Genomic DNA, 14,978 nt, shown 5'->3' on the forward strand with positions numbered 1-14,978 from the left:
ATGAGACAGTGTGGGTCAGAAATTCTTAGTGACTTCAGATGGGAGGTAAGAGGTGAGTATATCCTGTAACTTAAGGTAAAATACTTCTGGAGAAAGAAACTATAGTGTCTATTCTTTTCCAAGGAATCTACAACCCAAAAAGGGTATCAAAGACAGTATTGGCTTGTGCCCATTTATCTGGTATAATTTTTTTTTTTTTTTTTTTTTTTTTTTTTTTTTTTTTTTTTAGTATTCTCAGTATTTTATTGACATAAAACCATGTAACGGCCATGACAATGATCTGAAATATAATCATCACCCCGAAAGGATGTGACAGCATCACAGTGTTTATGGAAGAGAATGCAGAAGATGCACATTTGAAAGCGAATGTAACATTGTAAAATCAACCCACATCTAGAACCATAAAAGTAAGGAAAGACAAATAATGCAGGCTTATTTACATGACGGAAGAGGAAAGGGGAATGTCGCAGAGTTTCTGTCACACTTTCATAGAATGTATGCATTTTTACCTGCTACGTTTAGTTTGTATAAAATGATTGTGCCCTAATCCCACTCTGGATCATTAGGTCAAGACCCTAAAACTTAAGAATGATTCCTTCCTCATTTTACAGTTTTATTCTTGATATTCCTCTAAATAAAGACCAAGCCCTGGCAGGTGTTGCTCAGTGGTTAGAGCACTGGCCTGCACACACAGGGTCGCTGGTTTGATTCCCAGTCAAGGGCACACACCTGGGTTGGAATTCCCACCCTGCCCCCCAGTTGGGGGGAGTGCAGGAGGCAACCAATCACCTCTCTCCCCCTCCCCCTTCCCTACTACTCTCTAAAATAAGTGGGAAAAATATCCTTACTCCTCAGGTGAAGATTAAAAATTAAAAAAAATAAAAATAAAAAGAGACCCAAACTATTATGGAGCTGAATCATACCTAAAGAGTAATTAGAAAGTAACACAGTCACATAACAAGAGCCAAAAGAGAAATACAACTGCAATTGCTTTACCTTCCAACTTGTGAAGTTATTGTACAATTCATCACAACTAAGTACAGTTGTGCGTTCACTAGTTGATTTTTACCAGTCTCTCAAAATTTTAGGAATGAGCACATCCTAGTACCTGGAAACTTCCTACGTTACAAAGTAAAAGCAAGCATTTTCTGTTTTAAAATTCCTTGTTTTATTTCTGAGTAAAACAAAGAACTCCTGGAGGTCAAACAAGGAAAAGATATACCATGTTCATGAAACGAAGAGTCTGAGGTAGAAGTCGAGCAATATAACCCACAACTTTTTTAGGGAAGGTGTTTATTCCCAGCAACCCATCCCACCACTCCAGAAAGATCTCATTTTTTTTAAAAATGTCTCAAGTTAAAAAAAAAATCATTTTCCAAAGTCAGATGCAAAAGGACGACCAACAGAAAACACACACACACACACACGTTTGTCTCGCTAACAAAGTAAACGGTTTCAGGAAAAGCTGCTGACGTTTCTCTCAGTAGTAACCGTAGGGAGGCCGCTGGTTGTAGCCGTAATTGCCGTACTGGTGAGGGTGGTACGGCTCTTGTCGGTGCTGCTGGTAGTTGTTACCCCAGGGGCGTCCCCCGTGCCATTGGTTGGATCGGTTGTCACTGGGCCAGCCCCGTCTGCCGTCCCTACCTCTAAACTGTCTGTTGTCTTGCAACCAATTGCCTCTATTCCTCTGGCCCCCACCAGCTCTGCTATTCCAATCCTCCACAATCGGAGGGGTGGCTGGAGGGCGTTTCAGATATTCCTGGTATTCTTTGTCGTCTTCTGTGAATCGGCTGGCAAACATCTCTTCGAAATTCGGAGCAGCTTCAGAAGTATCAGTCATCCTGAAATTCTCACCTCCCCTCTCCCAGGTAACGGAGCCTCTCTATCTGGTATAATTTTTATTAGTGCCCTTTTCATTCTTTAAATTGCCCTGGCCTAGAAGATAAATTATTTGGTCGCTATAGTTAATGCCCACAGGTCAAGGCAGCATTTTTCTGTTTCTGTGAAAGGAAGTCATGATTTAGTTGACAGCAGAGAGGGCAACTTTGAGAGAAGTTGCATGAAATCTTTGAATTCAAATAATACACAGACCAACTCCTGATATAAATTCCCTTGTTTTATATTTTGTTTTAATTTAGAAAGAACAGCAGCAAATGTTCATACACTACCCCAAAAATTTTCTGTTCATCATTTTTCTTGATTGAATTACATTTGGGTAAACACTGGCATGGCAGGTGAATATAGTAGCATTATCAAGTATCCATTTAACAATAGTTCTGTGATAGTGGACGTGGGATAACAGTAGAATAAGGTCTCATTTGCTCCATATCTTATATTCTGTTTGAGGAGATAAGACCCTTATTAAAAGACAATATAATTAAAACAACAATGAGATAGCACTGTACACCTATTAGAATGGTAAAACTCTAGGACACTGACAACACCAAATGCTAGTGAGATGTATATATAATCTCCTGTTTGCCCCTTTTCAATTCATAAAAACTTAGGTACTTTACAAAATATAGAACTTAAGAGTCAGGAAGACCTTAATGATCTCCTTCTAGTTTAATTCTGCTAATATATAAATGATTACCCAGGCTTTGTCTGTTTTTCTTTTGTTGTTGTTGTTTTCAAAAAAGAGTGTAGGGATTAGCATGCCTCCTATGACCTCTTGGGAATTACCAATGTTATCTATGATCTTTTCCACTGGGAACCATTAAATGATAGAATATAAAGTGTCATTAGAGACCATCTAGTCCAAATGAGCATTTCAGAAGAGAGAAAACGGAGACTCGGGCTCAGGAAATAATTTGCTCATGGTTGCGGAGCTAGTTAAAAGCAGAGCTAGAATTAGATTTTATGGCTTACTGTTTTTCTGTCCCCACAATAGGAATCTCTCTCTCTCTCTCTCTCTCTCTCTCTCTCTCTCTCTCTCTCTCTCTCTCTCTCTCTCTCTCTCCCTCTCTCTCTCATTTTCCCTCCCTCCCTCCCCCCCTCCTTGCTACCATTGCTGCTTATCAAAATTTAATAGTGATAGTCTTTAAAGACAGAGTCAGATTTACAAGTGCATTTGAAGCTCAACAATGACTTTCTCCAGGTGCAAGAGACCATCAGTGAAGTCCCTTCACTTTCACAGAACAGAAGAGGCAGAAATTCATCTGTGGGCATTGGCAGGACTGATGCTTACTGACAGGCCCAGAATGAAAATATCCTGCTTGTCCTTTTAATAGGATTGCAGCCAGAGATTTGAGGGAAAAGTACTGCAGTCTAATGGGCTGTGAATATGAGTGGAAATGTCAGAGCTATGAATCAGTTAACACATTTTTATTTAGCATCTTCCTGTGAAAGAGGAAGAGAAGACAGGGCACTCGAATTTCCTAGCTTTTCTGAGTGAAGTTAAGAACAGAATAAGGCCCTGCTAGATCTCAGAGGTCCTAGCACCTCAGATTTGGAAAGCACAGTCTGAGTGAAGAGAAACTGGGTGGCTTTCATGGAGGACAAAATGCTTAATTTTGTCATAAGGGACCCTGGGACTAAGTCAGTGAAGAGGGGTTATAGTACAATGATTTCTTCAGTTCTCTGTAGGTTGAAGAAGTACTTTCACATCTTCAAGCTCATGGAACCCTCAAACACTCCCTGGAAGGTAGGGGAAGCAGAAAAAAACATTTCCCTTTTCATGTAGAGATTTAAGTCTCCAGCTGGTGAAGAAGCCAAAGTTTTCAAATCAGGTTAGAGCCAAAGTCCTCAGGATTTCCTCCCAGGACACTTTCTAACAGAATGGTCTGCTGGAAGGTTGCTCTTCTGTATGATTTCTTACATTATAAAGATGCAGATACTAACTCATCTTAGAAACTCTCAAGGAGATCCAACTTGGCTCCTGTCCTAAGTTCTATGACATCATTTTTTTTTAAAGTTCAAGGCATCCCAAGGTGTCAGTTTCCTCTTTGCTGTTCATTACCCAAATATTGTAATAGCCCAGAGCTGCTCTCCACCTATGGGGCCGTGACTCTTTGAGGCCTATCTGCGGAGGGTACACAGTTGACCTGGCCCTGCTGATGGGAAAAGCACAGATGTCTACCATCTGGTCAGGGGGCCCAGTATGTGTGCCAATTTCCTGTCACTGGCAGCCAGCACTTGATTGATAGAATTTGGTGCTCCACCTTTTTTTTTTATTATTATTCTTAGTGCAATATAACCTCATGAATTCAGATGGCACTTAGCCAAAATGAGAGAATTTGAACTTGGGCAGGGGTAAAGTTTACCATCAGTGAAATGAGGGTCTGTTAAATAAATTACCAATGTAAACAGGACTGTAAAAAGGACAATTTAATCTACTTACAAGAATAAATTGTTTTCACGCACTTAAGTTGCATAAATTTACATAGAGTGTGCTAATTACAAGTGATTGATAGCCAGTCATTCAAACACATCTGGTAGGAACCCTGTTCTCTAATACTTTGCTAAACAGTAAAATGCATTCCTTAAAGTACTTGAAAATAGTACAAATATATACTTTATGTACATATATGTGTATTCAAACACACTCATACAAAACAGTTCCTGTTTTTCATCAAGCCATGATCCTGGAAGCCATACCAGAAAGAGAATTATCAAACACAGATCACTGAGAGTCACATTATATTTTCACATAGGAACAACATTATAATTGGAACTGGTATGCCAGACACAAGGATCACACCAAGCAAATCATGGATTCCATCAGCATTTTGTCATAACAACCTAAGCTAAAACAACCATAAGTAGAGAAGGCAACCAATATTTATTAAGAAGTCGCTATATCCAATTGCTTTATGTACTATGTATGTTATCTCAGTCCATACAGGATCATCAGGGAACTACTGCTCTATTTTCTGGGAAACAACATTGAAACTCCAAGAGATTAAATAAATTGTCCTTAATCACATAATTGTAATCAATAGAGTTAGAAATTAAACTGAGGACTGATTTCAAATGCCAATGTTCCCTTTTAAACTTTAATATCCATAATCCTCTAAAATCCGCAGTTATGTAAAAAAAAAAAAAAAATCCATATAATCTCTAAAATGGGAATAAATGTAGTTGCCATTTTTATGGCCTCAATAAAATTCTAGTCCTCTGTGAGGACTCACTGTTAAAATAAATCTGCCTCCTTTAATGCAAATATATTAGCCAAACATATGTAAAATATATTCACATGTAAGGTATTAATTTAAGTACAATTATAGTATCTTCAACGTATATTACTTTATACATTGTTTTCAATTGTTGATATACATGTCTCTTTCCCCTAATAGATAATTAGTTCATTAAGAGTAGAGACTACTCCCTAGGGGCTAGAGCATCAGCCTGGGGACTGAAAGGTCACGGATTCCATTCTGATCAAGGGCACATGCCTGGGTTGCCTCTAGATCCCCAGTAGGGGGTGTGCAGGAGGCAGCCAATCAATGATTCTCTCTCATCATTGGTGTTTCTATCTCTCTCTTTTTCTCTTTACTCTTTGAGATCTATATATATATTAAGAGTAGGACTAATATCACTAATATCTTTGAAACCAGCACCATTATTTACTACCTAGGATAAAATTTTGACCAAGTGTTTAAATGTGTTTGCTGCATGAATTAGTAAATGAATGAATATTATCTTATCATCAATTATAATACAGAATAGGGCAAAAGTAGGTTTACAATTGTTTGTTTGAAAAATAATGCAGATTAATAAGTAATAGTACAAGGATCAACTGTGTTTCACATACTGACAACAGTATGCCATAAATTTAAAATTAATGTGGCTACAATAAATATTAGAGAGTAATCTTTACATTTACATTAAACTTTAGAAAGTTATTGCTAGTGATAATGGGAAGGGGATATTAGAAAATGATTTGGCTGTGTAGGCAGTTTAAAAAGAAACTTTTCTTGAAAAAATGTCCCATAAGCTAACAAATCAGTCAAAATTAATCCCCTGGCTTGTTTTCAAATTTTCAAATTAATATTTTTATTGCAATAAGGTGTTCATAACAGAAAATTGACTATTTTAAATCATTTTAAATGTGCAATTCAGTGGCATTAAGTACACTCAAAATGTTGTGCAACCATCACCTACATCTATCTTCATCATCCCAAACAGAAATTCTGTACCCATTAAGCAATCATTCTCCATCCTCCCATACTCCGAGTCCCTATAACCTCTATTATACTTTGTTTTTCTAAGTACTTCATGCAAGTGAAATCATACAATAAGTTTTAAACTTATTTACTTCATCTAAATATTTGAAAACCTCATTATCAACTTTAAGACTGATAAATTTGAAGACAGAAATATATTGACCCTGGTCCTCTTATTTATATTTCTTTTCATGTCTCCTTGTATTAAATAGCATAAAAGGCAGGATAACTGGAGAAGATTCAGCAAAAAGAACGTGAAAGGAGTCTATTTGTACAAAAAGGGATAGTTACCTGACTGCTGGTCATTCAGAGTGATGTTTATATTCCTCAATTGATTAGATGTGCTTTAGTATAAACAAAGCACCAAGCTCTTGTTTAATATCACCTTTCTCCCTCCTCCCACCTTCTGCCCCAACTTAATGTATTTTCCTTCTCTTATTTCCTCCTATTTCATTATCATTGAGAATCAGCAAATACACAGATAAGAGTGACAAAATAGAATGCAATTATTAGGCTATGTTGTACAAAAAACAAACAAAAAAAAAAAACAAAAAAAAACAGCAAAAGTGAATGTCTACATGCCAAGGAATCATCAACATTTCTACTTATTTTGACCCTTTTTTAAAACCAGTTCACTCAAGCCAATTAAAAAGGCGCCGAATGAAGCATTAAAAGCACTCAGTGTTTCTGAACAGGTCATCAGCCACAGGCATTCAGCAACTGGCTCCCTACACAAAGCACCAAGGTCTTGTTTTGTATCCATTTGAAACGAAGCCATTGTCTCACCTGCTCACCCTCCTGAGGAAATGTCTCTGCGTTAATGTCATCCCATTACTCCTCATCACCTCTCCTTGTGCTGGGTTGAATGATTCCTTTGCTTCCTTAGAAGGGAAATACTTCAAATATTTATAGTCTGTAACTTGAAAAGTTTTGGGCTAATGAATCATATTTCTACCTGAGGGACTCCTTCATTTTCCAAAATTACTGTAGGCGCATAATCTTTAATCCTCCATTATTTCTGATTTCTCCAGGTTAAACATTTGTGGGCAGCAGCGAATTTGACACCTTCAAGCTGCCTTTTAAAGATAAAGACTTTTTTTTCTTTCTTGCCGTTAAAATTTGAGCTTTTCAAGAGAACAAATTGGCTCTGTACTTTCTGGCATAGGAAATCTGATTTGGCCAAACAAAACATTAAGATTGAAGAGTCCAAGATGCAGCTGGTTCTTGCACTGGGACACAGGTAACTTATTACAAAATTGCTAAAGCTTTATTCAGTGAATGAGCAGCTGTGAAAGGATATCTCTGAAAGGGGTTTGCAAGGCATAAAATATTATAAAATAAAAGTTATATTAGCATTGCTATGAATTGTTCCAGGTTGTTTTGGATATTTGAAGTTTTATTTTATACTAAAATGTAAAAAGGGTAATGATGTTGGATATTCATAAAATTTACTGCACAGAACGTACTCTTTTACTTATAAGGCCATCACAGTGAACATTATTGTAATAAGTGTAGCTCATGTTTATTGAAGGCTTACTCCATGTCAGTATATAGGGTTAAGTTTTCAGAAATATTTTAATATTTGTCACAAGAAAACTTAATTTCCCTAATGTATAAGTAAACAATTAGGAGGTTATTACCTGACGTCATTTACCAATATGAACTTGAACCCAGATCAATTCAATAGCAACATCTGCATTCTTATCAGTACATTCCTCTTCTGTGATATTATGGGTCAGAAGCTACATTTAAGAAATCAAACTAGAGGCTTTCTATGAGTGTCTCAGTCTAGGCATCCTATGAATCCATGAATGAAATTCTTGTAAACATACCCGAGTTAACTATTTGTTACTGATTTCATTAAATCCTCAGTTCAACACACTTTATAGGAAGCTTGCCCTAACATAGTCACTGTTCTGGCAGTCAATCATAGAGTGGTGAACAGGACAAAAATGTCCCTGTCCACAGAGAGGGTCTTCCATGGGGAAGGGAAGGCTCAGACCACAAACATGAGTAACAGATCACTGCTGAAGAAGCAGCAGCCTAGGAATGAATGCTGTGTGACAGGTCATGAAAGCCTCTCTGAGAAGATGACACTGAATGACAAGAAAGAACAAAGGCCTAAGGGAATTTAGAGATATTTTCTATGTTGGAATTAATAAACAAGGACTTGAAAAACTATGTCAAAGAAATTAGGAGAATATGTATGTAATAGATAAAAAGATAAAATATTTAAATAGAAAATTACAACTTATTTTAAAAGTAATTAAATGAACACTCTAGAAGTACAAAATACAATGTCTGAAGTTGGATGAGTTTAATATCAGACTGGACCCACAGAAAATAGGATTATTGAAACTTAAGAGATGATATTAGAAAATGCCCAAATTAAAGCATGGGAAGAAAAAACAATAAAAATAACAGAACAGAAAGAAATGTGTGAGATGAATTAAGGTGTCTAACATATATGTAATTGCAATCCTAAAAGAGTAAAATAGAACAAATAGAAAGAAACAATATTTGGGTGGGAAAAAGGCCATGATTTTTCTGATACTGATGAAAGACATCAACCCACAAGTTAGAAAGCTCTGTGAGCCATAAGTGGGAAAATACAAAGAAGAATAATATAATAAAACTTCTGGAAATAAAACTAAGGGGAAATTTTCAGTACTGAAAAATATATTTTTTTTTTGGGGGGGGGGGGGGTAGAGGGTTTAATTTTTTTAAAGTAGCCTGTATATGCTGCCTTGCTGAGAATATTTGGCAAATCCTTTGACAATCTTTAAATGTCTCTTTGGAAGTTATTCAAGAGTTTCCTCAATTTTACTTCCTCCAAAAAGGCTTATCTAACCACTCCAGCTCCCCCGAGAGTTGGAACAGAGCCAGATATCTCTTTTTCCTTGTTCTATGTTCCTATAGATCTCAATGCTCAGCTCCTTAAGGATGCATGAACATTTTACAATACATAACTCCTCAAAGACTGCTGTAATGCTAAGACAAATTATCTTCTCTATGATATGTTGTTACATTCAATTAATTAAAGGATATACTCCTCATAACAAGAGAGTGTGTAAAGTTTGTAGGTATTTTTTCACTCATATAATACATGCATTATTTCCATCACTGTTCATTGTGCTCCTTCTATGTGTAAAGCAGTTGTAGCTAAAAAAATATTGCCACTGTTCCATAAATTTTCAAAATTCATATAATATAAGCCAAATAAATAGCAAAACCAGTATCCCAATAAACATTATTATCCATTTACAGTATCTATTACCCTTTCAAAATTTCAATACCTAAGTCTTCTGTAATCAATTGCAATTGTATGACTACATAATAACTTTTTTTTATTAAGAGTTTAAATATTTGTTATAGAGCTTAATTTAAAATCTGACCCTTTTTTGGATGGAATGCCTTTATGAAATTTAATAAAACATGAAGGTCATAAGATGTATTAAACTATTGTATTTTCTGTTTTTAATTCTGAACAGGGAAGATTCTAAGAGAGCAGCTTCCTTTCTTACAGCAAGACAAGGCAATTTCTCTTCTTCAGGATCCTCACCCTCAGGAAGATTCCCTCAATTAGTATGAGAAAGGTTGGGTACAAAAAGAGAGGGGATGGGGAACATACCAGATGACCTCCCCAGGACCTTCAAAACTGAAGATTCCAGAACACATTCTCTTGTTGTGCAAATGTATCCAGAGAAATTTTAACAAATATTAAGATCACAGCTGCTTGTGGTTAAAAGACCATCAACAACCCTATGAAAGGTCTGTAAGAAATATTCCAACTAGAGCAAGATGACCTCCTTAGAGCCGGACTGACTTGTTTTTGAGACATTGAATCTTTGGTAGGGGCCTTGAGGAGCAAAAAAGTATTATTGGTTTTAGCCTTTAAACTATGTTCATTCATTCTAGTCATTTGTTAATGTCCTTTCTCGTTAATTGGTTTTGGTACAAGGGTACTTAATGGACATTTAAGTACTGATTGAAGGAACAGATATGCAGCTCTCCTCTGCCACATTTTTCTCATGAATATGATTCAAATCTGAAATGCTTCTGACAACAATTTTGGTCACTTGAAAAACTGTGGGTTGTTTTTCTTTTTCAATGTCGTATAAAGAAGTTCACTGAATAGCCTGGTTCTCAAACTTTGGTTATGACCCAAATTAAAGTTGCTGATGCTCTATGAAATGGCTTGGAAGCATCCCCAGAAAAAGAAATACTCCACCCTCCTTGTTCCCAAGCCTCCAGGCCAACTGCAAAAGGGCAAGCAACACCAAATCTTTACAAGAGAGGATCCTGTTCTAGAATGTTCTCCACTCACACCACCCAGATCATGGCGAGGGGCATAGATGGGTACAACACTTTCTCTTATTAGATTATCACCAGCTACCCACAATTGGCTGGCAATTCCATCTTCACTTTTGGCCTGAGGTCTTGGAGACAAAAGAGCAGAGAAGGAAGGAAGGGAAAATATTAATACAATTGTTCATTAATTTATGACATGACAGCTATTGTTTTGTGGAATGTGAAGATGAGTATGATACTGCTGTTGCTGACCTGAAGGAATTACTCTCTGACAGAGAATCGTTTTGGTTGCTTCTATTTGCCTCTCCTAATTCATATCTACCCTTGAAAACTGAGTCATGTGGACTATATCAACAGGTTCTCGATCCCTAGGCTTTCTGATTCGTTCAGTTCATGGCGAACTGTACAAAGAGGCAGGAGACTGAGAGTGGAGAGATGGCTGAGGATTATTTATTATTTATGTAGGCTGGCTGCATCCCTTGACTTACAACCATGGTTCCTATCAGCAGTGCTTTCAACATCTTTCTCCTTATGCTTCTTTATCCATTGCCCTCTCCTCACTCCTTTAAGATGGAGATGTGGTAGTACAACTTCTGTCACTAGATCCAAGACTTTGCACTATCCATCATAGTTTACCTAACCTCTCTGTGCCTCATCTTGTATACAAAGCATCCAACACCAGTTAGCATCCAGTTCTTTTATTCTGTCATTGGACTTATTATTCAACTGTTTGTGTTTAGGACAGAGAGAGAGAGAGAGAGAGAGAGAGAGAGAGAGAGAGAGAGAGAGAGAGAGAGAGAGAGAGATTAAATTACATAATTTGGTGATTTTGTAGCCCATTCCCCTTAAGGAATGTCTGTCTCAAGCTGGCCTCAGTTCTCATGTGATCCTTATTCTATGAGAATCTTTTCATGTTGACTGGGATTTGGCTGTTTGAAGGTTTGTATTTTGTATTCCACATGACCCCTAAACAAAAAGCCAACACTTCTCTTGTGCTCAGCCAAGGAACATCTAGCTCTCTGGTGGAAAAACTGGCTGAGTTGGACTTATTGAGAAGTTGCAAATTGGTCCTCAATGTGGTGTTTCTTCAGAGTTTTCAAGATAATTTTTATTCTGAATCATGTTTTCTGGCTTTAGAAACCACTCCTTAGATATGATGGTTCCTGTGTCAATGTTCAACCACAGGGAACTGCCACACTACCTTTGTTGTTTCCATGGTGACTGCATTACCAGACTCATGCTCCTTTTTTGTCCTCATAGATCAATCCCTAGAATAGGTCCTTGCACAAAATAGATACTCAATGCATATTTTCTGAACAAATGAGTGAAAGTATGAGAGAGTTGAGCTAGACCGTAAAATGCTTTATAAGATCATCAAATCCTCGGGAACATTTATTTTTCTTTCTTCCCTTCTTTTGTTTTTTTCTCCCCTAATGGAGAGCTGGAATGCATGGTGGGTCCAGGAAAGCCAGCAGCTCATTTGGATGCTCACTTAAAGTCAAAATATGAACATTGCTGTTTATTGGAGCCCAAGGAAGTGAGTTAGAGGTTGGGGATTCAGAGATGTGAATGAATGGCTTTTCTGTGCTGCTCTACTATAATATATTCACTAGGCAGATTTCATCAAACTAAACTAGTCAGCCTTTCCAAGTCTTTGATTTGTTGTTTTTGTGTGAAAGACATGATGCCACTATTTCTTGCTTTATTGCTCACTTCATCTAAGAAGCCAGAGGGTGGGCACTACAGTGTTGGTACAACTGAGCAATGTGAAAAGCTAGCAATGCAGCTTTGGGTCCAGACCGCATTCCCTCTGTCTCCTTGACAGTGACCTAGACTTTATTGAGGTCTTTGCAGCTCTACCTTCATCTGTAGGGCCATTTTTCATGAAATGGAGCAGTCTGAACACTGATTCTGATCCTGGAACAAAATACACAATTCCTCAATATCTCTTTTGATTTTTTCTGAACCCTCCTCTCTCAGCAACCTCCTATTGTCATCTCCTAGGGTGACACTGCAGCTTATAAACAGTGCTAATTAGAAAATTCTGATGGAAATATTTTTAATTCACTTTTTTGACTTATTTGCTTAGTCACATTCTCCTCTCTGCCCTTGTGGTTAGTTGACTGACATATTATATATTTTTCTGGGAAGAGGGGGGTGTCTGATGAACCACCAGAGCTAAGTGACCATGATTAAGGAGAATATTCTGCTCTGGAGTGGAATAATCAGATCAATCAACTTGGTCTCTCAGTGACCTCAAGGCTTTGGGACATAAGTCTCTGAGCAAGTCGATTCCTTAGTATTTATCTAATTTATGTGACCTTCATCAATCTAGAAAATCAATTCACTTTACCTAGAATATTAAATCTCACTTACTATGGAAATCACCTTAACTAGCTAAGTTTCTGGCTGTTTTGTGTCATTCATTTTATTGTGCATTCATTTATTCAATAAATAGTAATTGAAATCTGCTTTGTAGCACTGTTCTAGGTACTGGAGATATAGCCTTGCATAAAATGAACCAAAAAGCAAGCAAAAGTCCCTGCCCTCATAGAGTTTACATGCTAGGGGAACCGATGAAAATGAAGAGCACAAATAAAAAATCATGTTGTATGTTATAGATGTGAAGTGCCACGGTGAAAAGTAAAGTACGCAGGGGAAAATGTTGGCTTGGGTAGAAGTTTCCAGGTGAAAAAGGCAGTATGGGTACAGTGCCTGAGCAGGGCATGCCCAGCAACTTCACTGCCCCAGGAGGCCAGTGTGGTATAAGAGGAGTGAGAAGAAAGATCGCTGTTAAGGGTGAGGTCAGAGGGGCAATGCTATATGGTGGAGGGCCTTGTGGGTCTCTTTAAAAAAAAAACTTTTGTGTCTTAAATTTCAAGCATATGCTCTTCTTGGGAGGTAGAAGGAGTTAAATATTTTGTAACAAAAAGCAAGTATTCCTAGTTTCAGTTTCTATGCAGTAATAACCATTAGGCAGCTTTCTGACCTGTGTTGGACTGTTGCTGAGCAATAAGAATACCATACCGATGGCCAGGTGACTGCTAATTAATCCTAGGGGTGTCGAACTCAATCAGAGAAGGGGCCAAAATCTAAAATCCAGCCTAAATCGTGGGCCGAATGGTTTACTGAACAGTCATAAACTGACAATGTCATAAACTGACAGCGGAGTGCAGTGATGACAGCGCAGTGCGGGCCACATTGCAAGGCCTGGCGGGCTGGATTTGGCCCGCGGGCCTTGTGTTTGACACATGTGCTATAGGAGGTTGTAGAGACACATTTGCCATTCATCCAGCAAGTGCTGTTTAAGTCCCTGTTGTGAGCAGCTGAGTGCACTTGGGATAAAGAGCTCAGGGGTTGCTATAACACGAGCTCCGCAGAGGCCAGAGTGCCAGCAGCCCACACCCTGAACCAGTCTCCCAGGAAACATCTCTAATTGGCCAAGTGGCAACAGATGCCTGTAGCCATGGTGGTTCCTCCCACTCTGCCTTTTTGGAGGCATCAACACTGAGCTTAAAACTGAAGTTCATTCCTTGCAGTGTAGCAGGTGCACCTTCAGCAGCTAAGCGAGCATTTGTTAGGTGATTTAAGAATGCAGCAAAGAGATGGGAACATGCACTTCGGGTCATTGACTCCAAATTGTTCTCCAACTTCAACCTGTTTTCTGCGCAGCAGGCCTGGACTCTAATGACTGCTTCTCAGCAAACTCTTAGAATAGCAGTCTCAGTTTCCTATGGTCTTGCCTGGCTCTCCTTGGGGGAAAATCAGCTCCTTGTGCTCTTCTCCTTGGAATGGAGCCTCTAAGCAGGGGTCTTCAAACTACGGCCCACGGGCCACATGTGGCCCGCAGAGGAGTCTGATCCGGCCCACCAGGTTTTTTGGGCAGTGAGCGCAGCTGAGGTGTTACAGTAGGAATTAGTAGTTCATATAGTCCGGCCCTCCAGCTCTCTGAGGGACCGTGATCTGGCCCCCACTTTAAAAAGTTTGAGGACCCCTGCTCTAAGGGTTGGGATCTAATGTACCTTGGAGACATGACAAAGACAGAATGTAGCCACCTACATGGGCTATAGGCACAGAAACATCCTGTGGTGTTCAAGGTCATTTGGTTCATTTACGGAGCTCTGAGGTTTGGGATAAGATAGAGTGGGGAATCAAAATTTTTTGATCGTTCACTATGTTCCAGGTGTCAAGACAGGGCCAGCTCATTTCGTCATTCCCCACTTGGTGAGGACACTCTACTGCCTGCATTTAAGACACAAAAACTGGAGAAGTTAAGCAACTCGCCCAAGTCACAAAGCTAGAGATGGCTTTGAAGCCAGGACCTTGGACTTCACCAAGGCCCAAGCATTCTCCACTTTTCCTATCTCTCTCCTGATGCTAAAAAGAAACAGGAAAGATGCAAGTCAAACCAGCAAGTAATGAGTGAGCACGATGGAGTTTAACACAGAGGAAGGAGCGGATCATCCCAACAGAAGCATAGCGGCAAGAAGGTGGGATAGGAAG

The 14,978-nt window shown here is 38.5% G+C and overlaps 1 protein-coding gene across 1 annotated transcript; it reads right to left on the reverse strand.

Moving 5' to 3' along the window:
• Nucleotides 1–228: 228 nt before the first annotated feature.
• Nucleotides 229–1,879, reverse strand: LOC311624514 (RNA guanine-N7 methyltransferase-activating subunit-like protein). The gene has a single exon (XM_084887860.1). The coding sequence runs from the start codon at nt 1,838–1,840 to the stop codon at nt 1,481–1,483; it is 360 nt and encodes a 119-aa protein (XP_084743986.1). The 5' UTR covers nt 1,841–1,879; the 3' UTR covers nt 229–1,480.
• Nucleotides 1,880–14,978: the final 13,099 nt, after the last annotated feature.

This window comes from Pipistrellus hanaki (assembly GCF_964339955.1).
Source record: "Pipistrellus hanaki genome assembly, chromosome: 6".
Taxonomy (NCBI): domain Eukaryota; kingdom Metazoa; phylum Chordata; class Mammalia; order Chiroptera; family Vespertilionidae; genus Pipistrellus; species Pipistrellus hanaki.

Excerpts from the sequence above, each read along its gene's own strand:
- LOC311624514 (XM_084887860.1), bottom strand. The coding sequence starts at position 1,840 with ATGACTGATACTTCTGAAGCTGCTCCGAATTTCGAAGAGATGTTTGCC.